The 25,023-nt window shown below is 47.2% G+C and overlaps 1 protein-coding gene across 3 annotated transcripts in view; it reads left to right on the top strand.

Moving 5' to 3' along the window:
- The window catches only part of DNAH3 (dynein axonemal heavy chain 3), a 536,740-nt gene that overhangs the window by 231,952 nt on the left and 279,765 nt on the right, over positions 1 to 25,023 (top strand). For all 3 annotated transcript variants that reach the window (XM_056535450.1, XM_056535451.1, XM_056535449.1), the window contains exon 23: positions 2,497 to 2,633. In XM_056535450.1, the coding sequence (XP_056391425.1) occupies positions 2,497 to 2,633 (137 nt within the window). The remainder of the gene's footprint in view (positions 1 to 2,496; positions 2,634 to 25,023) is intronic.

The raw sequence follows: 25,023 nt of genomic DNA, 5'->3' as shown, positions 1-25,023 counted from the left end.
AAATTGTCTGGGAAATCATACAAATTTGAATCTGTCCAAACCAATCAATTCTGGTGTGACTAGCGAACTTAATGGGGCCCTCCTGACTGTTCCCTCACATATGATGTTGGTGGAAAACAGGATCAGGCATGTTAGATTTTACCTCCCTGACCCTTTGGAGAGAGAAGCCACCAACAGAGAATTGAAGGGTCTTATCCCTCCTCACTTTATTCAGAACTCACAAACCTTTAAGCTAAATGTTCATGTGTATGGAACCATCCAGAGGACTTTGGTCAACGTCTATCGCTTGTGTAAAGGTGCCTACAATCAAGACTGATGATAATTATCACATTCATTGTTCAGAAATATGTGCACAAAGCTGAGCGTGAAACAGGCAGTGGACATGATGTGTCTCTGCCAGTAACCAAGGTACTTGGTGGATGAACACATAACCAGCTGTGGCTGTGATAGATGTTCCCATCAGAGCATACAGACCACTGAGCAAGAGCCATGGACGCATGGATAATTCTGTTTATCTTTCATCATTACCATTCTTTTATTATTATGACTGCATATCCAATGTTCTTTCATTTGTGTTAATATAACAAAACAGAGGGTCATCTGCTCCGCTGTACTACTTACAAGTAAAAGTCAAGAGAGGAAGGTAACATTTTCTATAAAGTAATTTCTACTGAAATTTTAGGCTGCTTCAGTCTATAATAGAAGTAAAGTGACTTTGTACAGAAATCTAAATTGTTGCAACGAGAAACTCATAAGCAACAATTACAATTTCATGAGTTAAAAAGACATGAAATAGGTATAAAGCAAATGTGTACTGCTAGTGTCCAGGATATATTAAATTAAACTAATATTTGCCATATACTCTCTATTGTATGAAGTTCCCTAGATAATGTACACATTTATAAAATCAATCAAAATTAATAAAAAAAAAGTACAAATACTGAATCTAATAGAAAGAAAATACATATTTTTATATCATACAATTTGCAATGACAAATTACAAGCCAAGTTCTGTCCATATGAGTTAAAACAGGTGGCAAAATACAGTATAAGGGCTAAGATGTCACAGCCGCTATAACAAAATAAAAAACAGGAAGCACAGGCTGATAGCAGCTAGCTATATTGTCAGTCCCCTATTTTAACTCATATGGACATCACTTGACTTACAATTGAATATAATAAGAAATATATATTTTTATGCGACACTGTTTACTTTTGCCTTTTATTTCTAGTTTGGATTGATTCTTGAAGCTGCCGGTATGCTATTCTATAAAAATTACTTTATAGAATATGAGTGTTATTCTCTTTATAGACCGTGTTAGGTCATTGCCACATTGCTTTATCTACTGTATGTTTGTTTTTTCTGTGGGATTGATACAGATGTGTCATAGTGTGTCTTTTGTGATCAGCTATGGGGATTTGTGTAGATGTATAGGCAACATTCATTGGGACTAATGAATTTTCCCAATTACTACTGGCTGCAGTGTATGTGTAGAATGGGGCAGATTCAGATGTAGAGTCCCACTGAAACCAATAAAAGCAGGTTTTCTGTAAATTTCAAATTTAATTTGACATGGAATTTTGTGTCTGAATCTATGTGAAAAAAAAACTTTTGTGTAAAGTAATCTGAGCTCTAAAACTGCTGACAGTTCTATGTGAAAGAAGGGGAAAGGAGTTACAAAAAACCATACCTAATGTTATTAATATTCTCCTGTATACCATTATCAATACTATCCATGAGGCACTTCCTTTAGGATAAGATTCTAGAACTTTGCTCCTGGTCCCAGTACAATCTTCTTCCTGGTGCTGGGGGTATGGGGAGGGGTAATTAATCACAGTGCCATTCAGCCAATCACTGCCTGAGACGTGACAGTGCTGCGGCCAGTGATTGGTTGAGCAGCACTGGGCTAAGATCGGGGCTGTGGGCCAATGCTCTACAGTGCTACACAACCTGAGGGCAGGGGTGGTGCTGTTATTTTGAAGAAATCAGCTTTGTTTCTCTAATCCTGGCTGTTTTAAAAACAAACAAACTATAATTAAACAACAACAATAATTTGTCAATGAACCACCCATTACAGGCTGGAATAAATGTGGGTGGCCAGAAGTGAGAAAGGGGTTTGCAGTCATTGGAGTTTCTAGATTCTTAGCACAGAGTCAATTCCGGTCTATTCTCTATATATGATGAAAGCATGATCAAAAAGTTTTTATTTATTTTTTTCTAATGTTTGCCTCTAAAGGGCCAATGGCCGATTTAGTAACACAATTTCTTGTGAATGAAATGTGTTATCTCACTTGTTTTTGTAGTTTTTCTATTTTCCAGTTACATTTTCATTCACTTTAATCCCTCTCTGTCTTTCCATGCACCAAGAATTTAATCTTCCTAGGGCCAAGTTATTGGACTATGCAATGGTGATAGATACGACATAATACGGTGCTTGCGTAATTCCCTGTGCACAATGAAACCTCTCCTAACTACTGGTCCTTAATTTTTATCAGGTTAAAGATACCGGAGTGCTTATCGCAACCAAACAGCCTAACATGTTAGAAAGGCTTCAGGAATCCAATATCCTCCTGGAAGACATTCAGAAGGGATTGAATTCTTATTTGGAAAAGAAACGATTATTTTTCCCAAGGTAAATGCTTTTTTTATGAGAAATAACAAAAATGTGATATATCTCCCTCCATAGTGAAATTTTCCGTATAAAATCACAGGCTAGATATTTCTATGTAAGGATCAGAGTATCATATAGTAGATAATATTCTTTCTGTATAAAGCCAATATTTGACAATGATGTCTGCTCCTACAGAGATCACATATCAAAATTCAATTTCTTAAATGTCTTTTTATGTGACAATTTATTCTGAAGCCAGAAAAAAAAAAAATGTTAGGAATTTATTAACAGTTGTGCACACTTTTCATGTATAACATATTTGCGTAAAAATGTGGTCCTATTTTCGCATTGTCATACCTTGAAAAAGTTAGTGGGGATAAGTAGGAGGGGATGAGGCCACAGTTGGCTCAAAAGATTTATTGTACAAATTGGTGCAAATAAGGACGGTCCGACACTGTGTTCACTTAGTATGTTGTAGGTATACATTGGTATAAAGACCGCTTTGTACTGACAGCAATCCCATTCAGTTGAATGGCCTGAATGTAAGCAACTAATGATAACAATCCAGCCAGTTCCTGCATCTAAACATGTATATAGAAGGACTCAAAAGCATGGTGTGCTGTTTTAAAGATGGGCTCAGCATACAATAATTCTGTTTTTCATATTATTTGTAGCCTCAATCTGAATCCAACAGTGGTTTTATTCTGTTGCTACACTCCTCCATTCCCAAGATATAGGGATTTTATTAATTCTCTGACTATCTGCATTTTTCCCTAAATAGTCAGAGGCGTGGAAACCATGTTAAAATAAAGTTCCTTCCCATCTGACTATTCAAGTAAAAGTGTAGCTAGTTAACAAAATATAGTAAAACCCATATTTCTCAGGAATGGAGTGGTGTAGGAACAGGATAAAAATAGTGTTGGACTCAGGGAGGCTACAAGATGACATTACACACTCAATTTGTTTATGCTGACTACAGGTCCTCTTTAACCTCTTCAGGATGCAGGGTGTCAATTCAGACTTTTTGCAATTCCGGGCGGGGTCAGATCGGGATGCCTGCTAAAAACATTCAGCAGGCATCCCGGCTCATCACCCTCATATCGGCGATCTGCGGCGATCCCGGGTCAAGGGGGTCACGTGTGACCCAATGACCCGAATAAGAATGATGATCAGTGGTGTAATATACACCACCGATCATAATCTGTACTGTACTGGGAGGTGGCATTGTTGCCACCCACAGTACTGCTGTGATTGGGCGGCCATAGTGACCGCACCAGTCACAGCAGTATGGGGAGGTGGGTGAATGAGCATGTTGCTCCGTCCTGCCCACCATACTTCAGTGATCTGGTGTCCAGGACGGACCCCCATGCTGCCACCTCACCCCTCAGTGTAAAAATAGTGCCCCTTTCTGTGGCCCCTTGGCACAGAAAGCAACCAGGGACAGTTTAGATTAGGTAGGGACAGGTTTTTAGTTTTTTTTGGCACAGTGTTAGGGTGGGTTTAGTTAGTTAGGTTAGGGAGGTAGTCTCGCACCACACCACACACAGCAGATACACAAATAAAGTTTTCCCCACACACATACACACCCCCCCCCCCCATCCCCAGTAGAGCAGGGAAATGGCCCGCAGGGTGTTTTCAGGGGAGGAGGCACAGGGAAGACACCACCTTCCTTATCATCTGGTTCTGATGATGAGCCACCAAGGCGGCGGAGACCGCAAACCTTCTCTGCTCCTCACCCTGTGCCCCATGCTAGTATGAGTCCCCCTGGCGCTCATACTAGTCAAGCCCCCCTGCCAAGTTCACTGGTGCCCCATACCAGAGAACTTGTCTGGACTCAGCCAGCAGACCAAGAGCCTGTGATTCCTGAGTTTGTTGGCGACTCAGGAATCAAGATTGACATCATCGGGTTCAGTGAAGTAGATTTTTTTAGTTATTATTTCAGTGATGACTTTGTCAATCTGATGGTTGAGCAGACGAATCTGTACGCCCAACAGTTCGTCGCTGCAAACCCGGGTTCACTTTTGGCTAGGCCCGGTGGCTGGTTCCCAGTCGATGCAACTGAAATTAGGACATTTTGGGGCCTCGTGCTGCATATGGGCCTAGTCAAAAAACACGGTGTCAAGCAATATTGGAGTGAGGATGTCCTTTACCAGACCCCGCTCTACAATATGGCCATGGCACGTCCCCGGTTCGAAGCCATTCGGAAATGTTTGCATTATGCTGATAATGCGGCATGTCCCACCCGAACTGATCCTGCGTATGACCGCCTGTATAAAATCAGGCCGGTCATCAATCACTTTGGGGCCAAATTTTGGGAGGCCTATGTCCCTGAAAGGGAGGTCACTATTGATGAGTCTTTCATCAGCTTTAAAGGGGTACACCGCTGCAGGAGTATTTTTTGGTCCATGTTTAATTTGCTACTGCTGTAGTGTACCTTTTTTTTTCATGTCTGAGAGCGCTTTTGATGTTTTGCTTACCTTTGTTTGTTGCAGGAAGAAGCGTAGTTCTCTGTAACCCTATGTGGTAGCGACCACCTTTTACCTTACATACTGGGCGCCATGTTGTGTTCGTGAGCTCTGTTTGTAGATTGTTCCTCCGTCATCTTTGTCATTCCATTGTTCGGCAAACCTCTTTAATGTTTATTCATGTTTTTCTTTTGCCTCCTCCTTGTTGGGCTGCGTGCAGCTCCTGGAGACGTCCTAATAGGCTGCTTCCCATGCTATCAATGTGAGCCGTGAACGCATGTGCAGATACTTTTCGCCTGCTATTGCAGGGATGTGGAAATCCTATTGCCCGACGCCCGGTACAAGAAGTTTCGGGCGCCGGGCAGGTGAATTGTTCATAGATTTAGCCCTGTATCGGGCAAGCAGGGACAGACTGACTTCCCCCTTATTTTTCTTTAATGCCGGTGTGAGGCACAGGAGCGGATGCAAGTCTGCACCTCACACTGGCGCTCAGGGTGTATGGAGGGGGCGGCGGCCCCCAGCTGACCGCAAAGAGCCCGAGGTCGCACGTTTGCATTACATAATTAAGCCATGCCCCCTTATCTCCCCTGCGGGAGGACGCAGCTCAGAAGACAAAGCAGGGGGAGAGAAAGGACGTAGACAGCTCGGTACACAGCTCCTCCCCTCCCCCGCACACAGCTCTATCCCAACCTCTGCTCTGTCTCCACAGGGCCTATTCCACCACGGGGAGGTTGCATGTTTGCACGGGGAAAACACAGAGCAGGGGGAGGAGGGGAGAGAAGATGTCTGGTGTGAGGTGAGATTTTCAAACCCATGCAACCTCACACCGGCCGGTGTGACTACAGCTCTGATGTCCACTCATGGCCAGCTCAGGTGAGGAGGCCGAGAATGCAGGCGGCAGGAAGGGTGGTTGTATATGTAGGGTGTGAGTGGATGTGTGATGTGTGTATGATGTTTGTCTATGTGTGATGTGTATGTAATGTATGATGTGTGTATGTATGTGATGTATGATGTGTGTGTGATGTGTGTATGTATGTGATGTATGATGTTGGGTGGGCAGCGGTGGGTGTATGTATGATGTGTGCAAATGTATGGTGTGAGTGGATGTGTGTATATTGTCTGTCTGTGTGATGTGTGTATGATGTCTGTCTGTGTGATATGTGTATATAATGTATGATGTGGGGTGGGCAGCGGTGGGTGTATGTATGATGTGTGCATATGTATGGTGTATATGTATGGTGTGAGTGTATGTGTGATGTGTGCATGATGTCTGTCTGTGTGTATATAATGTATGATGTGGGGTGGGCAGCGGCAGGTGTATGTATGATGTGTGTATATGTATGGTGTGAGTGTATGTGTGTATGATGTATCTGTCACGTGTGTATGTAATGTATGATGTGGGGGAGGCAGTGGCGTGTGTGTATGTATGATATGGGACAGTGGCTGGTGCATGTATGATGTGTATGCATGAATGTTTTGTATAGGGACAGACTGTCACGTCGGGCATTAGGGCGGGGGGGGGGGGGGGGGGTGGGCACTGCCGCCACCAGTTGTGCCATCTAATTTTATTTCTTTTTAGTGGCTTCTGGCCACCCGCACTGAATTGCACCCCCAGAATCCCACCCTTCATACTCACCCGCCGAACAAGAGCCTCACGGATGCACGCAAACACGCCCGAACCAAAACTACAACTTCCAGCATGTTACACCATAACCTGAACTGTAGAACTATAAAGTGTAACATGCTTGGAGTTGTAGTTTTGGTCCGTGTCAGCTGCAGAGCCGTAGGCTGTATCAGGGCATGCTGGGTGTTGTAGTTACTAACTGTAATTCCCTGTATTCCCTGACACAGCCTATGGCTCTGCATCTGACACGGACCAAAACTACAACTCCCAGCATGTTACACAATAACCTTAACTGTACAGTGCAACATGCTGCAACACCCACAGAACAATAGAATGTATCAGGGCATGCTTGGAGTTGTAGTTATATAGTAACTAAATGCAACTTCCAGCATTTTCTGACACAAAATGCACCACATAAACTGGAGAAGCAGAACATCCCCCAGTAACACATAAGTCCCTATGAAGACTGAAAAATAGTGATTAAAATATTTTAAAAAGTGCGTATATATGTGAATAAGCCCCTTTCCTAATAAAAGTTTCCAATTTTCTTTAAATAAAAATAATGTACAAAAATAAACATAAATGGTATCTTTGCATGTGGAAATGTCCAGGCTATTAAAATATAATATTCAGGGGTGTGGAAATTTTATAAAAAACTACTTGTCCACGGGACTAAAATGGAGCAAAATCTACTTGTCCCTCATGACGATCCACTTGTCCGGCCAATTTTCGCTTTTATGCTCTCATTTTTTCCTCCTCGCCCTATAATAGCCATAACTACCTACTATAAGGATACCTTTTAATTTTTCAATAACATATTCTCTGAACCGAAAAATATATATATATTTGGGGAAGTGAAATTGAAAAAGTAAAAGATAATTTTGCAGATTTGGTGGTTTTCTTTTCTGCGCCATTTACCTTGTGGTTGAGGTAACATGTTAGTTTTATACTTTAGGCGCCTGATTACAGCGATACCAGATTTGTATCGTTTACGTCATGTTTTACTAATTCTGAACTTTTTCTAATTTTTTTAATTGCCATTTTTTAACCCCTGTAGCTTTATTTTTTTTCCCCCATGCCAGGCTGTATGAGGGCTAATTTTTTGCACCATAATCTGTTTTTTGTATCGGTACCATTTTGGCATTGATCTGACTTTTTAATCGCTTTTTAACTTTTTTTTATGGGATATTGTAAAAATTGCAAATCTGTGGTTTGGTATTTTTTTACATTTACCGTACGGGATACTTAATGTTATATTTTAATAGGTTGTACAGTTACGCACGAAGTGATACCAAATATGTTTATTTTTATTATGTTTGCATGTTTTTATATAGGAAAAGGGGGTGATTTGAACTTTTAACATGGAAGGGGTTAATGCAGCGGTCTTCAAACTGTGGCTCTCCAGATGTTGCAAAACTACAACTCCCAGCATGCCCGGACAGCCAACGGCTGTCCTGGCATGCTGGGAATTGTAGTTTTGTAACATCTGGAGGGCCACAGTTTGAAGACCACTAGGTTAATGTGTCTTTCAAACTTTTATTAAAACTTTTTTATTTATTTTTACACTTTATTAGACTTATGAGGAATCATTAGATTCCTCAGACAGATGAATAGAGATCTATTGAACTCTATTAATCTGTGTGCTCTGTGATCCATTGATAGAGCCTGGTCCAGCCAGGCTCTATCAATGACAGAGCCGGGACAGGAGGAAGCAGAGGTAAGCCCTCCGGCTACCTCCATAGTGGATCTCCCCCCGCGATCGCGCTGCGGGGGGGCGATCCACCCCACTAGCCCACCAGGGAGCATTCACATCTCCCTTTAGACGCCGCTGTCAGCTTTGACAGCGGCGATCTAAAGGGTTAATAGCCAGCCGCATGCTGGCTATTAGCGGGGGCCCCCGGCTACTGAGAACAGCCGGGGGCTGCAGAGTATGGAGCGGGCAGGAATCCCGATCCCGCTCCATACTCCCCTGTGAGCGCCGTATGCATCTTCCCGTGCAGACGCGCCTCCTCCCCTCAGCTCTCCGAAGCTACAGCTGGGGGGAGTGAAGGCAGAGGACGCAGGTCTGCACGGGGAGAAATAAGCCACGCCCCCTCATCTCCCCCCGCACGTCTGCAGAGCAGGGGAGAGAAGACACATACACAGCTTCTCATCTCCCCTGCTCTGCTTCCGAGCATACAGTTTTTTATTGTCGGAGGCTGCAGAGTATGGAGCGGGCAGGAGTCGGGAGCCCGCTCCATACAGACTGCAGATCCGCCGCACTTGTCAGGTCCGGCCCTGCTTGCCCGAAGCCGGGCTAAGGGCCGGACAAATTCACCTGCCCGGCGCCCAAAACTGCTAGTCCCGGGCGTCGGGCGATAGGAATTCCACATCCCTGATGTTAATTAAACCGTACGGTGAACGGTGTAAATGTAAAAAAATAGTCCAGAATTGCTCATTTTTGGTCACTTCATATGAGAAATATTTTATAAGGTGATCAAAAAGTTACATCTAGACTTTTCTGGGCTTGCCTCGGGTGTAAAAGGAGCTAGCTACAGCTCTCCCTCCCGCCGCTAATAGCCTGGCATAATAGCATGGCCGGCTATTAAACCATTAGATCACCGCTGTTAAAGGGATACTCCGGTGAAAACCTTTTTTCTTTTAAATCAACTGGTGGCAGAAATTTAAACATATTTGTAAATTACTTCTATTAAAAAAATCTTAATCCTTCCAGTACTTATTAGCTGCTGAATGCTACAGAGGAAATTCCTTTCTTTTTGGAACACTGATGACATCACGAGCACAGTTCTCTCTGCTGACATCTCTGTCCATTTTAGCAACCATGCATAGCAGATGTATGCTAAGGGCAGCATGGTGGCAAATCCCACTAAGGACAACAATACATAAAGTGCTATTATTATTATAATAACGTCAGCAGAGAGAACTGTGCTCGTGATGTCATCAGAGAGCATTCCAAAAAGAAAAGAATTTCCTCTGTAGTATTCATCAGCTAATAAGTACAGGAAGGATTAAGATTTTTTAATAGAAGTAATTTACAAATATGTTTAACTTTCTGCCACCAGTTGATTTAAAAGAAGAAAGGTTTTCACCGGAGTACCCCTTTAAAGTTGACAGCAGTGTCTAAGGGGATCTTATATCCATCCCTGGTGGTCTAGTGGGGTGGATCGTACTATTTTGGTCAAAATTATTTTATCTACCAGGACAAGTGGATTTTCTTGAGGGACAAGTAGATTGTGTTCCGCTTTTGTCCCTTGGACAAGTAGTTTTTTTTTTATTTCCACACTCCTGTATTGGTTGTCTACATAGTTTGGCTGGCTAGTGAAACTGCACAGTAACACGCAGCAGACCGCTGATGAAACTCAGTGATGCAGAGTCAAAAAACCCTGATTGGCCAGCACTGTGCAAGCATCAGAGCTAGTAAGATAGGATGACTCACAGCAGCGCGATCAAAGAGGAACGCCCTGTCCTGCAAAAGAAAGGCATCAATAGGCAGAAAGATTATCATACCAGGTGGGGATAAGATAATTAGGAAGGCCGGGTAAGAGGTGGAGTATAAACATCAAAGGGGAGGAAGAAAGAGGGAAAGGGGCATTCAATAACTCAAAACAGAGGTTGCAAGACATGCAGGGAAATGTAGTTTGCTACGGGCCGAAAAAGAGGAAGTGCTGGAAACAAGCAAAAGATAAAACAAAACGCCACGAGAAAACGAAAGCCCAACGGAAATGGCACAGCGCATGACAGAGCAGAAGGTACACAAACAAACATAAACAGATAAGGAGCCAGAAATAACAGCCACCAACGGAGTACCCCTCAAGAGTCAAAGGTGCAGCAAGAAAAAGGATGTCTTCTCGGCGCTCTCCAGAGGATGTCTTCTCGGCACTCTCCAGAGTAAATAGATTATTGGTAATTATTGGTATTGGACTGGTAAAAATAAAAAAGATTTATTCAGCATAAAATATTAGGCTGCCACTTTGTGTTGGCTATATACGCAGATTGGTGTTGTGCCCACAGTACAACACGCCCAGGTGAGCGTACCCCACTACAGTACACCACGCACCCAGTTAAAGGGAATAACGGCACATGGTTGCGCTTTTTCTTTCTCTGTTTCTTTAGTTTTTTTGAAAATGCACTCGTCAGCTTTAAGGGGAGACTCAGCTAACGGTAATACATCCCAACCAAGCGAGCGCTGTATGGCGTGAAGATGTATAAACTTTGCGAGAGTACCTCAGGGTACACTTGCAAGTTTATGGTGTATGAGGGACGAGATTCCAGTATTGAACCCCCAGAATGTCCCCCCCCCCCCACTGTGGGTGTTAGTGGGAAAATAGTTTGGGGGCTTTTGCACCCATTGCTAGGTAATGGTTACCACCTTTTTGTGGATAACTTTTTTACTAGTATCCTTCTCTTGACATCCCTCGCCGCCAGATCCAGATTGCTCGCTTGTGGGACGGTCTGGAATTGCTCGCTTGTGGGACGGTCTCCCCTCCAAATTCCTATCCCCCGGGGTAAGTTTCGTGCCCTTATCCATGAAATCCTGTTGCTGGCCAGGTATAAGGACAAGAGGATGTCCTTATGCACACCACAATTCATGGGAACAGCAGCACCCCTGTCCCTGTGCGAGGTATCTTGGGACCGGTCCTCAAGCCCGATTGTATTCTGGACTACAATTGGTATATGGGGGAAGTTGATCTTTCTGATCAAGTGCTCAAGCCATGCCATGCGGAAAACACGGGTATGGTACAAAAAAGTTGCGGTTTACATGATACAGGTTGCCATGTATAACTCTTTTGTACTATCCTAGTACGCTGGCAACACAGGGAAATACCTGCAGTTCCAAGAGGAAGTTCTAAAGGCCCACATCTTTGGTGACCGCCAAAGAGCGGGTCAGAGCACCTCCAGAACTGTGGGCCCCCCGTTCCCAGAAAAAATGCAGTGTGTAGCAAGAGGGGGATTGGGAAGGACACCACCACTCAGTGTGACACTTGATCACCCGGGCCTCTGCATTAAGGATTGCTTCAGGTAGTATAACACTTCCAAGGAGTTCTACATTTTTAATCCTTTCACCTGATCTTAATTTCCCACAACTCTACTCCAATGTACCAGTCCAGAGTACATTGTCTTCCAAATTTAAAACCAAACCACCCCCTCCCCCCCAAGAAAAAAAAAAAAAAAAGAGTCAATGTAACACTCACTTTTTGGAGACTGGAACTCAGGTGGAAGAGGATCCGCTGGACTTGTGTGGCAGATGACACGGACCGTACCAGGGAACGGAGTCTAAGGTGCCAGAGCCCGCCGCAAAGCGGGATGGACTTGCTGTAGTAGGCGGCACCCAGGTCGCTACCCCTGGCACGGCTCGACCACACAAGCGGCTGAGGAAATTCGAGGCACAGGTGGCATAAGGCAACACGTGGTCAGGATAGCAGGAGGTAAGGGCAGGCGGAACAGTAGCGTAGACAGGAACGTAGCAGGTGGTCAGTAGGCAGGCGGCAAAGGAGCAAGGTCAGGTCATGGAACAAAGGGTATGATACTCGGCAAGGCAATTCTCAGGAACGCTTTCTCTCAAGCACTAGGGCAACAAAGATCCGGCAGGGAAGTGTGGGAGGTGGAGGAATTTATTAAGTGAGCCACAGGTGTTACTTAATGAATTGACGCACTGGCCCTTAAATCTCAGAGCTCCAGCGCACGCGCCCTAGGGGACAGGTATACATACGCCGGGGCAGAGGCAGGAGAAGCAGCAGGGGAGTGACGGGCTGGGACTCTCATGCAGTTGCATCCCGTGATGCAAATCCCAGCCTCGCTAGTGGCAACAGGTAACAGAGCCATTCGCTCACAGCCAGCATGTGCGGCCAGAGCGCATAACATAACAGTACCCCCCCTACCTTTGGTCTCCTCCTTTTTATGGTTCAGAAAACTTCTGAGAAGGTCATGGTCCAGGATATTCTCCTCAGGCTCCCAAGATCTCTCCTCAGGACCGTAACCCTCCCAGTCAACCAGAATTTTTTTTTACCTCTCACACTTTTTGTGGCAAGAATCTCTTTAACTTTGAAGACATCAGAAGAGCCGGAGACAGGCATGGGGACAAGATTCTTTTGAGAAAACATGTTAATGACAAGAGGCTTGAGGAGAGGGACGTGGGCAGGAATTAGGAATATGTAACATAACAGGCAGACAGAGTTTGTAGGAGACTGCATTTTTTGCAGAACCTGAAAGGGACCAAGGTAGCGAGGACCAAGCTTGTAGCAGGGGATCTTGAAGCAAATGTATTTGGAAGAAAGCCACACCATGTCCCCCAGGAGAGAAGGACAGAGGAGGTCTTCTACTCTTATCAGCCTGCACCTTCATGCGAGAGTGTCACGATGCCGGCTGGCAGGTAGTGGATCCTCTGTGCCAGAGAGGGATTGGCGTGGACCGTGCTAGTGGACCGGTTCTAAGCCACTACTGGTTTTCACCAGAGCCCGCCGCAAAGCGGGATGGTCTTGCTGCGGCGGTAGTGACCAGGTCGGATCCACTAGCAACGGCTCACCTCTCTGGCTGCTGAAGATAGGCGCGGTACAAGGGAGTAGGCAAAAGCAAGGTCGGACGTAGCAGAAGGTCGGGGCAGGCAGCAAGGATCGTAGTCAGGGGCAACGGCAGAAGGTCTGGAAACACAGGCAAGGAACACACAAGGAACGCTTTCACTGGCACTAAGGCAACAAGATCCGGCAAGGGAGTGCAGGGGAAGTGAGGTGATATAGGGAAGTGCACAGGTGAACACACTAATTGGAACCACTGCGCCAATCAGCGGCGCAGTGGCCCTTTAAATCGCAGAGACCCGGCGCGCGCGCGCCCTAGGGAGCGGGGCCGCGCGCGCCGGGACAGAACAGACGGAGAGCGAGTCAGGTAGGGGAGCCGGGGTGCGCATCGCGAGCGGGCGCTACCCGCATCGCGAATCGCATCCCGGCTGGCAGCGGAATCGCAGCGCCCCGGGTCAGAGGACGTGACCGGAGCGCTGCCGCGGGGAGAGTGAAGCGAGCGCTCCGGGGAGGAGCGGGGACCCGGAGCGCTCGGCGTAACAGTACCCCCCCCCTTGGGTCTCCCCCTCTTCTTAGAGCCTGAGAACCTGAGGAGCAGACTTTTGTCTAGGATGTTGTCCTCAGGTTCCCAGGATCTCTCTTCAGGACCACAACCCTCCCAGTCCACTAAAAAAAATTTTTTCCCTCTGACCTTTTTGGCAGCTAAAATTTCTTTGACCGAGAAGATGTCCGAGGAGCCGGAAACAGGAGTGGGAGGAACAGATTTGGGAGAAAAACGGTTGAGGATGAGTGGTTTGAGAAGAGAGACGTGAAAGGCATTAGGGATACGAAGAGAGGGAGGAAGAAGAAGTTTATAAGAGACAGGATTAATTTGACACAAAATTTTGAAAGGACCAAGATAGCGTGGTCCCAACTTGTAGCTAGGGACACGGAAGCGGACATATTTAGCGGAGAGCCATACCTTGTCTCCAGGGGAAAAAACGGGGGGGGCTCTTCTTTTCTTATCCGCGAACTTCTTCATGCGTGATGAAGCCTGTAAGAGAGATTTTTGGGTCTCTCTCCATATGATGGAAAGGTCACGAGAAATTTCATCCACAGCGGGCAGACCAGAGGGCAAGGGAGTAGGGAGGGGGGGAAGAGGGTGACGGCCGTACACCACGAAAAATGGGGATTTGGAGGAAGACTCAGAGACCCTGAAGTTATACGAGAATTCGGCCCATGGGAGGAGATCTGCCCAGTCATCCTGGCGGGAGGAAACAAAATGTCGCAAATAATCACCCAAGATCTGGTTAATCCTTTCTACTTGTCCATTGGACTGGGGATGATATGCAGAAGAAAAATTTAATTTAATCTTGAGTTGTTTACAGAGAGCCCTCCAGAATTTAGACACGAATTGGACGCCTCTATCCGAGACAATCTGCGTAGGCAACCCGTGAAGACGAAAAATGTGTACAAAAAATTGTTTAGCCAACTGAGGCGCAGAAGGAAGACCAGGAAGAGGGATGAAATGTGCCATTTTGGAGAATCGATCAACGACCACCCAAATAACAGTGTTGCCACGGGAAGGGGGTAAATCAGTAATAAAATCCATACCAATCAGAGACCAAAGCTGTTCGGGGACAGGCAGAGGATGAAGAAAACCAGCGGGCTTCTGGCGAGGAGTCTTATCCCGGGCACAGATAGTGCAGGCTCGCACAAAGTCCACAACATCCGTCTCCAGAGTCGGCCACCAATAGAAGCGGGAGATGAGTTGCACAGATTTCTTGATACCCGCATGACCTGCGAGATGGGAGGAGTGACCCCATTTGAGGATTCCGAGGCGTTGGCGAGGAGAAACAAAGGTCTTTCCTGGAGGAGTCTGCCTGATGGAGGCAGGAGAGGTGGAGATCAGGCAGTCAGGTGGAATGATGTGTTGCGGAGAGAGTTCAACTTCTGAGGCATCCGAGGAACGAGAGAGAGCATCGGCCCTAATGTTCTTATCGGCAGGACGAAAGTGAATCTCAAAATTAAATCGGGCAAAGAACAGAGACCACCGGGCCTGGCGAGGATTCAGCCGTTGGGCAGACTGGAGGTAGGAGAGGTTCTTGTGGTCGGTGTAGATAATAACAGGAGAACTTGATCCCTCCAGCAGATGCCTCCATTCCTCAAGTGCTAATTTAATGGCTAGAAGCTCTCGATCCCCGATGGAGTAGTTCCTCTCCGCTGGAGAGAAGGTCCTAGAGAAAAAACCACAAGTGACAGCATGCCCGGAAGAATTTTTTTGTAGAAGAACAGCTCCAGCTCCCACTGAGGAGGCATCAACCTCCAATAGGAAGGGTTTGGAAGGGTCAGGTCTGGAGAGGACGGGAGCCGAAGAAAAGGCAGACTTGAGTCGTTTAAAGGCGTCTTCTGCTTGAGGAGGCCAGGACTTGGGATCAGCATTTTTTTTGGTTAAAGCCACGATAGGAGCCACAATGGTAGAAAAATGTGGAATAAATTGCCTGTAATAATTGGCGAACCCCAAAAAGCGTTGGATAGCACGGAGTCCGGAGGGGCGTGGCCAATCTAAGACGGCAGAGAGTTTGTCTGGATCCATCTGTAGTCCCTGGCCAGAGACCAAATATCCTAGAAAAGGAAGAGATTGGCATTCAAACAGACATTTCTCAATTTTGGCATAGAGTTGGTTGTCACGAAGTCTCTGAAGAACCATACGGACATGCTGGCGGTGTTCTTCTAGATTGGCAGAAAAAATTAGGATATCGTCCAGATATACAACAACACAGGAGTATAACAGATCACGAAAAATTTCATTGACAAAGTCTTGGAAGACGGCAGGGGCGTTGCACAGTCCAAAGGGCATGACCAGATACTCAAAGTGTCCATCTCTGGTGTTAAATGCCGTTTTCCACTCGTCCCCCTCTCTGATGCGGATGAGGTTATAGGCGCCTCTTAAGTCCAATTTAGTGAAGATGTGGGCACCTTGGAGGCGATCAAAGAGTTCAGAGATGAGGGGTAAGGGGTAGCGGTTCTTAACCGTGATTTTATTAAGACCGCGGTAGTCAATGCAAGGACGTAGGGAGCCATCTTTTATGGACACAAAGAAGAATCCGGCTCCGGCAGGAGAGGAGGATTTACGGATAAAGCCCTTTTTTAGATTCTCCTGGACGTATTCGGACATGGCAAGAGTCTCTGGGGCAGAGAGAGGATAAATTCTGCCCCGGGGTGGAGTAGTGCCCGGGAGGAGGTCGATAGGGCAATCATAAGGCCTGTGAGGAGGTAGAGTCTCAGCTTGTTTTTTGCAGAAAACATCCGCGAAGTCCATATAGGCCTTAGGGAGACCGGTTACTGGAGGAACCACAGAGTTACGGCAAGGGTTACTGGGAACCGGTTTTAGACAGTTCTTGGAACAAGAGGACCCCCAACTCTTGATCTCCCCAGTGGACCAATCCAGGGTAGGGGAATGAAGTTGAAGCCAGGGAAGTCCAAGGAGAATTTCCGAGGTGCAATTGGGGAGGACCAAAAGTTCAATCCTCTCATGATGAGATCCGATGCTCATAAGAAGGGGCTCCGTGCGGAAACGTATGGTACAGTCCAATCTTTCATTATTTACACAATTGATGTAGAGGGGTCTGGCGAGACTGGTCACCGGGATGTTGAACCTGTTGACGAGAGAGGCCAAAATAAAATTTCCTGCAGATCCAGAGTCCAAGAAGGCCACTGTAGAGAAGGAGAAGGCAGAGGCAGACATCCGCACAGGCACAGTAAGACGTGGAGAAGCAGAGTAGACATCAAGGACTGTCTCACCCTTGTGCGGAGTCAGCGTACGTCTTTCCAGGCGGGGAGGACGGATAGGACAATCTCTCAGGAAGTGTTCGGTACTAGCACAGTACAGGCAGAGGTTCTCCATACGGCGTCGTGTCCTCTCTTGAGGTGTCAGGCGAGACCGGTCGACCTGCATAGCCTCCACGGCGGGAGGCACAGGAACAGATTGCAGGGGACCAGAGGAGAGAGGAGCCGAGGAGAAGAAACGCCTCGTGCGAACAGAGTCCATATCTTGGCGGAGTTCCTGACGCCTTTCGGAAAAACGCATGTCAATGCGAGTGGCTAGGTGAATAAGTTCATGTAGATTAGCAGGAATTTCTCGTGCGGCCAGAACATCTTTAATGTTGCTGGATAGGCCTTTTTTGAAGGTCGCGCAGAGGGCCTCATTATTCCAGGACAATTCTGAAGCAAGAGTACGGAATTGTACGGCATACTCGCCAACGGAAGAATTACCCTGGACCAGGTTCAACAGGGCAGTCTCAGCAGAAGAGGCTCGGGCAGGTTCCTCAAAGACACTTCGGATTTCCGAGAAGAAGGAGTGTACAGAGGCAGTGACGGGGTCATTGCGGTCCCAGAGCGGTGTGGCCCATGACAGGGCTTTTCCGGACAGAAGGCTGACTACGAAAGCCACCTTAGACCTTTCAGTGGGAAACAGGTCCGACATCATCTCCAGATGCAGGGAACATTGGGAAAGAAAGCCACGGCAAAACTTAGAGTCCCCATCAAATTTATCCGGCAAGGATAAGCGTATCCCAGGAGCGGCCACTCGCTGCGGAGGAGGTGCAGGAGCTGGCGGAGGAGATGACTGCTGAAGCTGTGGTAGTAACTGTTGTAGCATAATGGTCAGTTGAGACAGCTGTTGGCCTTGTTGCGCTATCTGTTGTGACTGCTGGGCGACCACCGTGGTGAGGTCAGCGACAACTGGCAGAGGAACTTCAGCGGGATCCATGGCCGGATCTACTGTCACGATGCCGGCTGGCAGGTAGTGGATCCTCTGTGCCAGAGAGGGATTGGCGTGGACCGTGCTAGTGGACCGGTTCTAAGCCACTACTGGTTTTCACCAGAGCCCGCCGCAAAGCGGGATGGTCTTGCTGCGGCGGTAGTGACCAGGTCGGATCCACTAGCAACGGCTCACCTCTCTGGCTGCTGAAGATAGGCGCGGTACAAGGGAGTAGGCAAAAGCAAGGTCGGACGTAGCAGAAGGTCGGGGCAGGCAGCAAGGATCGTAGTCAGGGGCAACGGCAGAAGGTCTGGAAACACAGGCAAGGAACACACAAGGAACGCTTTCACTGGCACTAAGGCAACAAGATCCGGCAAGGGAGTGCAGGGGAAGTGAGGTGATATAGGGAAGTGCACAGGTGAACACACTAATTGGAACCACTGCGCCAATCAGCGGCGCAGTGGCCCTTTAAATCGCAGAGACCCGGCACGCGCGCGCCCTAGGGAGCGGGGCCGCGCGCGCCGGGACAGAACAGACGGAGAGCGAGTCAGGTAGGGGAGCCGAGGTGCGCATCGCGAGCGGGCGCTACCAGCATTGCGAATCGCATCCCGGCTGGCAGCGGAATCGCAGCGCCCCGGGTCAGAGGACGTGACCGGAGCGCTGCCGCGGGGAGAGTGAAGCGAGCGCTCCGGGGAGGAGCGGGGACCCGGAGCGCTCGGCGTAACAGAGAGGAAGCCTGAGATAACGACTATCAGGTTTGTTGCCAGATGGTGGAGAAGTCACGGACCAGCTCATCCACAGCTGGCACACTGGAGGAAACTGGGAGTGGAAGAGAACGGGGATGGAGTCCCTAGACAACAAAAAAGGGAATCCTTTTTTGATTATATGAGAATTTAGCCCAAGGGAGAAGGTCAACCCAATCATCTTGGCGAACAAAATAATGGAGGTAAGTCTCAAGAATTTGATTAACCCTCTCCACCTGACCGTTGGACTGAGGGTGGTAGGCTGAGTAGAAGTCTAGATTGATGTCCAGACGGGTACAAAGAGCTCGCCAGAACTTAGAGACAAACTGTTCTCCACGATCTGAAACGATATGCTGAGGAAGACCATGTAGAGAAAAGATATGCCGCAAGAAGTACTTTGTCAGCTGTAAGGCAGAAGGAAGACCAGGTAGTAGTGTTGAAATGAGCCATCCTGGAAAACCGATCTACAACGACCCAAATGACAGTGTAATTATGAGATGGTGGCAGATCGCTGATAAAATCCATAGAGATATGGGACCAGGGAGTCTCCGGAATGGGTAAAGGCTGTAAGAGTCCAGCAAGTCTTTGTTGAGGAGTCCTGTCACAGGCACAAGTATCACAGGAACAGACAAATTCTGAAACATCACGTTCAAGATGGGGCCACCAGTAGGGCCGAGAGATTAGAATTAGAGTCTTACGTATTCCAGGATGACCTGCAGTCAAGGAAGAATGTCCCCATTTCAGTACCTTGCATCTCAATCTGGCAGGCACAAAGGATTTTCCATGAGGAACTTGCTGATTCTCTGCAGGAGCGGCAGAAATTAATCGATCAGGAGGAACAATATGCCTAGGCGTTGAGTCCAAACCAATGACGTCTGAGGACCTGGAGAGAGCATCAGCCCTGATGTTCTTGTCTGCTGGATGGAATTGAATGAAGAAGTTGAACCTAGAAAAGAACAGAGACCACCTTGCTTGGAGGGAATTCAAACGCTGAGCAGACTGAAGGTATAGAAGATTTTTAGGGTCAAAGTAGATGCTGACCGGATGAGATGATCCTTCCAATAAATGTCGCCATTCCTCCAAAGCAAGCTTAATAGCGAGGAGTTCACGATCTCCAATGGAGTAATTCCTCTCAGCAGGAGAGAAGGTCTTTGAAAAGAACCCACAAGTTATAGTCTTGCCCTTGGCGTTTTTCTGAGTGAGGACGGCACTGGCTCCAACAGATGAGGCATCAACCTCCAAAGCATAGGGCCTCTCCGGATCAGGTCTTGTAAGCACGGGAGCAGAGGCAAACACAGATTTCAGATGGGAGAAGGCCAATTCGGCCTAATGAGGCCAGGATTTTGAATTAGAAGTTTTTTTGATGCTAGCCACAATCGGAGCAACCAAAGAAGAAAAATGTGGGATAAATTGATGATAATAATTAGCGAATCCCAGCGTTGGATAGCACATAGGTCAGAAGGACAAGGCCAATCCAATACCGCAGACAATTTATCTGGATCCATCTGCAGGCCTAGATGAGAGGAAATGTAGCCAAGAAACAGAAGATTAGATTTCTTGAATAGGCATTTCTCCAGTTTGGCGTAGAGATGATTCTTCCGTAGATGCTGAAGAACCAGACGAACATGAGTTTGATGCTCCTCTAAGTTGGTAGAGAAAATCAGGATGTCATCTAGGTATACGACAACACAGGTGTAGAGAAGATCACGGAAGATGTAATTTACAAACTCTTGAAAAACGGCTGGAGCATTGCAGAAACCAAAATTACGAGATACTCAAAATGGCCATCATGAGTATTGAAGGCAGTTTTCCATTCAACTCCCTTGCGGATACGAATGAGGTTATATGCTCCACGTAAGTCCAACTTGGAGGAGACCTTGGCACCATGGAGTCGTATATGAATACAAAGAAGAAACCTGCTCCAGCAGGAGAAGAGGACTTACAGATGAATCCCTTTTGGAGATTCTCCTGGATACACTCAGCCATGGCTTCTGTCTCGGAAACCGATAAAGGGTAAATCCTTCCACCAGGAGGAGTGGTACCAGGCAGAAGATCTATAGGGCAGTCGTAAGGATGATGTGGAGGCAGAGACTCAGCCTGCTTCTTGCAGAATACATGAGAAAATTCTTGGTAGGGTAGCGGCAGGCCAAGTAAAGGAGGAGGAAGAGAAACAACTTTAGGGTGAACTGGTTGGAGACAACGATTTTGACAGAATTGTCCCCCAACAAAGGATTTCTCCAGTTCTCCAATCCAGATAAGGACAATGACATTGTAACCAGGGAAGGACAAGAAGAAGCTCAGAAGTACAGTGTGGCAGTACATAGAATTCAATATTTTCTTTATGTAACACTCCCACTTGCACGATGAGAGATTCAGTACGGAAGTGTAGCAAACAATCCAGATTTTGTCCATTGACTGAGGAGATGAACAAAGGCTTGGCAAGCCAAGAAATAGGAAGATGATATTTGTGGACCAAAGAAGCATCAATAAAGTCACCTGCTGATACAGAATCCAAAAATGCTGTAGCACTGAAGGAAGACTTTGCCAAAGCGAAGACTTGTACAGTAATGGTTAAGCGAGGAGAGGTTGTATTCACACCTAGAGATGCCTCTCCCACGTACCCTCCATGTGAGCGTTTCCCTGATGCTGTGGACGAACAGTACAGTCCTTGAGGAAGTGCTCCGGGCTAGCACAATACAGGCACACATTTTCACTGCGATGTTGAGATCTCTCTAGTGGTGTCAAGCGAGATCTATCCACTTGCATAACTTCATCAGCAGGAGTCACAGGAGATTGTAGAGATAGACGTTGGAACACAGGAGCAAAGCGAGGAAATCGCTGGGTACGAGCAGGTTCCCTTTCCATGCGTAACTCTTCCTGCCTTTCAGCAAAACGCACATCAATACATGAAGCAAGAAGGATTAAATCACTCAAGGAAGACGGAGGATCACAGGTAGCGAGGGTAGAGCTGGGTGGTATGACCAAAAATGTGTATCATGGTATTTTTTGTAAATGATGGCGGTTCCACGGTATTTAACGGTATTTACCCCCCACCCCCATCATCATGTGACCCGCGGTCGCTGCTTCTCTCCTCCATTCCCCTGATACTGGCCTCACGGTCCAGCATTGCGAGCCTCATGCTGATTCCTGGGGATGGGAGCGTCACAGAGCCGTCAGCCTATCACCAGCCGCAGCGATGTCCCGCCACGTAGTCTCCAACAGAGCAGTTCCCCTGGCTGAGATTCAGTAGAGCCGTCTCGGCAGAAGAAGCACGTGCTGGTGCCTCAAAGATACTGCGAAATTCGTCCAGAAACGAAGTTGGAGGTAACCAGGTCCCCATGGTCCCAAAGAGGAGTAGCCCAGGCCAAGGCTTTTCTGGATAGCAGACTGACCACAAATGCCACCTTAGCTCGTTTCATAGGAAATTGGTCCGACATGAGCTCCAGATGCATGGAGCACTGTGTTACAAAACCTCTACACGTTAGGATCTTTGTCATACTTGGAGGGTAGAGGTAAACATAGCTTGGAGCCAGAAGACGCAGCTGGAACAGGAGGAGACGCTGGAGCAGGTTGCTGTTGTTATTGCTGCATAGGTAGTAGTTGTTGCATCATTGCAGACAATTGAGTGAGCTGCTGCGCCTGTCAGGCCAACTGCTGCGACTGTCGCACCACAACGGAGGGAAGATCCGCAACTTCAGGCAGGGGTACCTTAGTGGGATCCATGGCTGGATCTTACTGTAAAACTCACGTTTCAGGAGACTGGAACTCAGGTGGTAGTGGATCCGCTAGACCTGTGTGGCAGATGACATGGACCGTACCAGGTAGCGGAGTCTAAGGTGCCGCTGGTTTTCACCAAAACCTGCCGCAAAGCGGGATGGACTTGCTTCGGCAAGCGGCACCCAGGTCACTACCCCTGGCACGGCTCGACCACACAGGTGGCTGAGGAAATTCGAGGCACAGCTGGGATAAAGCAACACATGGTCAGGATAGCAGGAGGTCAGGGCAGGCAGCACAGTAGCGTAGACAGGAACGTACCAGGTGGTCATTAGGCAGGCGGCAAAGAAGCAAGGTCAGGTCACGGAACAAAGGGTATGATACAGGGCAAGGCAATACTCAGGAACGCTTTCTCTGAGGCACTGGTTTTTTTCTGCTGTTCTAGCACCATGGGGGCTTCCTAAATGCAACATGCCCCCCAAAAACCATGACAGCAAAATTAGTTTAAAAAAATTCCACAGTTTCTCTTTCCCTCTTGAACCATGTGGTAAGCCTGCAGAGTACTTTATGTAAACATATGAGGTATTTCCATACTCGAGAGAAATTGGGCTACATATTTTGGGGACTTTTTCTCCTTATACCACTTTTAAAATGAAAAAAAACGGGGCTACAAGAACATGTTAGTGAAGCACATTTTGAATACTTTGAGGGTATAGTTTCTATAATGGGTCATTTATGGGGTATTTCTCACAGAATGGCCCCTCAAATCCGCTTCAAACTTAACTGGTCCCTGAAAAATTCAGATTTTGAAATTTTTGGGAGAATTTAGAAAATTGCTGCTATACTTTGAAGCCCTCTAATGTCTTCCAAAAGTTAAAACATGTCAACTTTATGATGTCAACATAAAGTAGACATATTGTTATTTGTGAATCAATATAGAATTTATTTGGAATATCCATTTTCCTTACAAGCAGAGAGTTTCAAAGTTAGAAAAATGCAAAATTTTCAAAATTTTCATGAAATTTGGGGATTTTTCACCAAGAAAGGATGCAAGTAACGACGAAAATTTACCACTATGTCTCGGAATAAGAATGAAAGGTAAAAGCATCCCAGAGTTATTAATATATAATATATATTAATATATAAAGTGACAGTGGTCAGATTTGCAAAAAAGGGGTTAAAGGGGTACTCCGTCCCTAATACATCTTTTCCCCTATGTAAAGGATAGGGGATAAGATGTCTGATCGCGGGGGTCCCGCCGCTGGGGACCCCCGCAATCTGTCATTCTGCACCCACCTTTTGTGAGCTCTCAGCAGTGCTGGAGGCTCCGAGTGAGAAGCATGACGACCTCGGGGCCGGAGTATCGTGACGTCACAACTCCAACCCCGTGTGACGTCACACCCCGCCCCCTCAATGCAAGTCTATGGGAGGGGATGTGACGGATTGCGGGGGTCCCCAACGACAGGACCCCGCGATCAGACATCTTATCCCCTATCCTTTGGATAGGGGATAAGATGTATTAGGGCTGGATTACCCTTTTAAAGGGTTTATCTGGGGACTGAAAAAGATAATACCTTACTGTACTGAATCCTTTCAGTACTTATTAGCTGCTGAATGCTACAGTGGAAATTATTTTCTTTTTGGAACACAGTGCTCTCTGATGACATCATGAGCACAGTGCTCTCTGATGACATCTCTGTCCATTTTAGGAACTGTCCAGAGCAGCATATGTTTGCTATGGGCATTTTCTCCTACTCTGGACTAGGGATCGACCGATTATCGGTATGGCCGATATTATCGGGCGCATATCATGATTTTGGGCATTATCGGTATCGGCAATTACCTTGCCGATAAGCCGATAATGCCCCCACCGCGACCGCCGCACCGCACCGCGAACGCCCCCCCCCGACCCACCGCACCGCCCCCATTGCCTCCCCCATCCCCGGTTTTATAATTACCTGTTCCTGGAGCCCACGCTACTTCTTGCTCCTGCTGCGTCCTGCGTTACGCTGTGCGCAATGACGAGTGACGTGACGTGCGCGACGTGACGTCACCGTCAGTGCGCACAGTGACAGTTCAGGAGGACGCCACCGGAGCCAGATGTGGAGTGGACCCCGGGAACAGGTAATTATAAAACCGGGGATGGGGGAGGCAATGGGTCCGGTGCGGTGCGGGGGGGCGGTCGCGGGTGCGGTGCGGCAGCGGTCGCGGTGCGGTGGTGGGGGGAGTGGTGGCGGTGATAGGTCTCAGGACCCTCGGACAGGCAGGGGGAGAGAAGCGGGTGGCGGCGGCCTATGGCACCGCAAAAGCCACTGCAGTGTATTGATTTAAAGCGCCCGCAGCGGTGTCGCGGGGGGATAAATAGCCGATAACTTATACCGGAATATCGGTATAAGTTATCGGCTATCGGCCCTAACCTCCACCGATTATCGGTATCGGCCCTAAAAAACGATATCGGTCGATCCCTACTCTGGACAGTTCTTAAAATGGACAGAGATGTCAGCAGAGAGCACTATGCTCGTGATGTCAACAGAGAGCTCTGTGTTCCAAAAAGAAAAGAATGTCCTCTGTAGTGTTCAGCAGCGAAAAAGTACTGGAAGGATTAAGATTTT

Source organism: Hyla sarda, chromosome 8 (genome assembly GCF_029499605.1).
Source record: "Hyla sarda isolate aHylSar1 chromosome 8, aHylSar1.hap1, whole genome shotgun sequence".
In the NCBI taxonomy this organism is placed as follows: domain Eukaryota; kingdom Metazoa; phylum Chordata; class Amphibia; order Anura; family Hylidae; genus Hyla; species Hyla sarda.
This window is presented reverse-complemented; position numbering and strand designations above follow the sequence as displayed.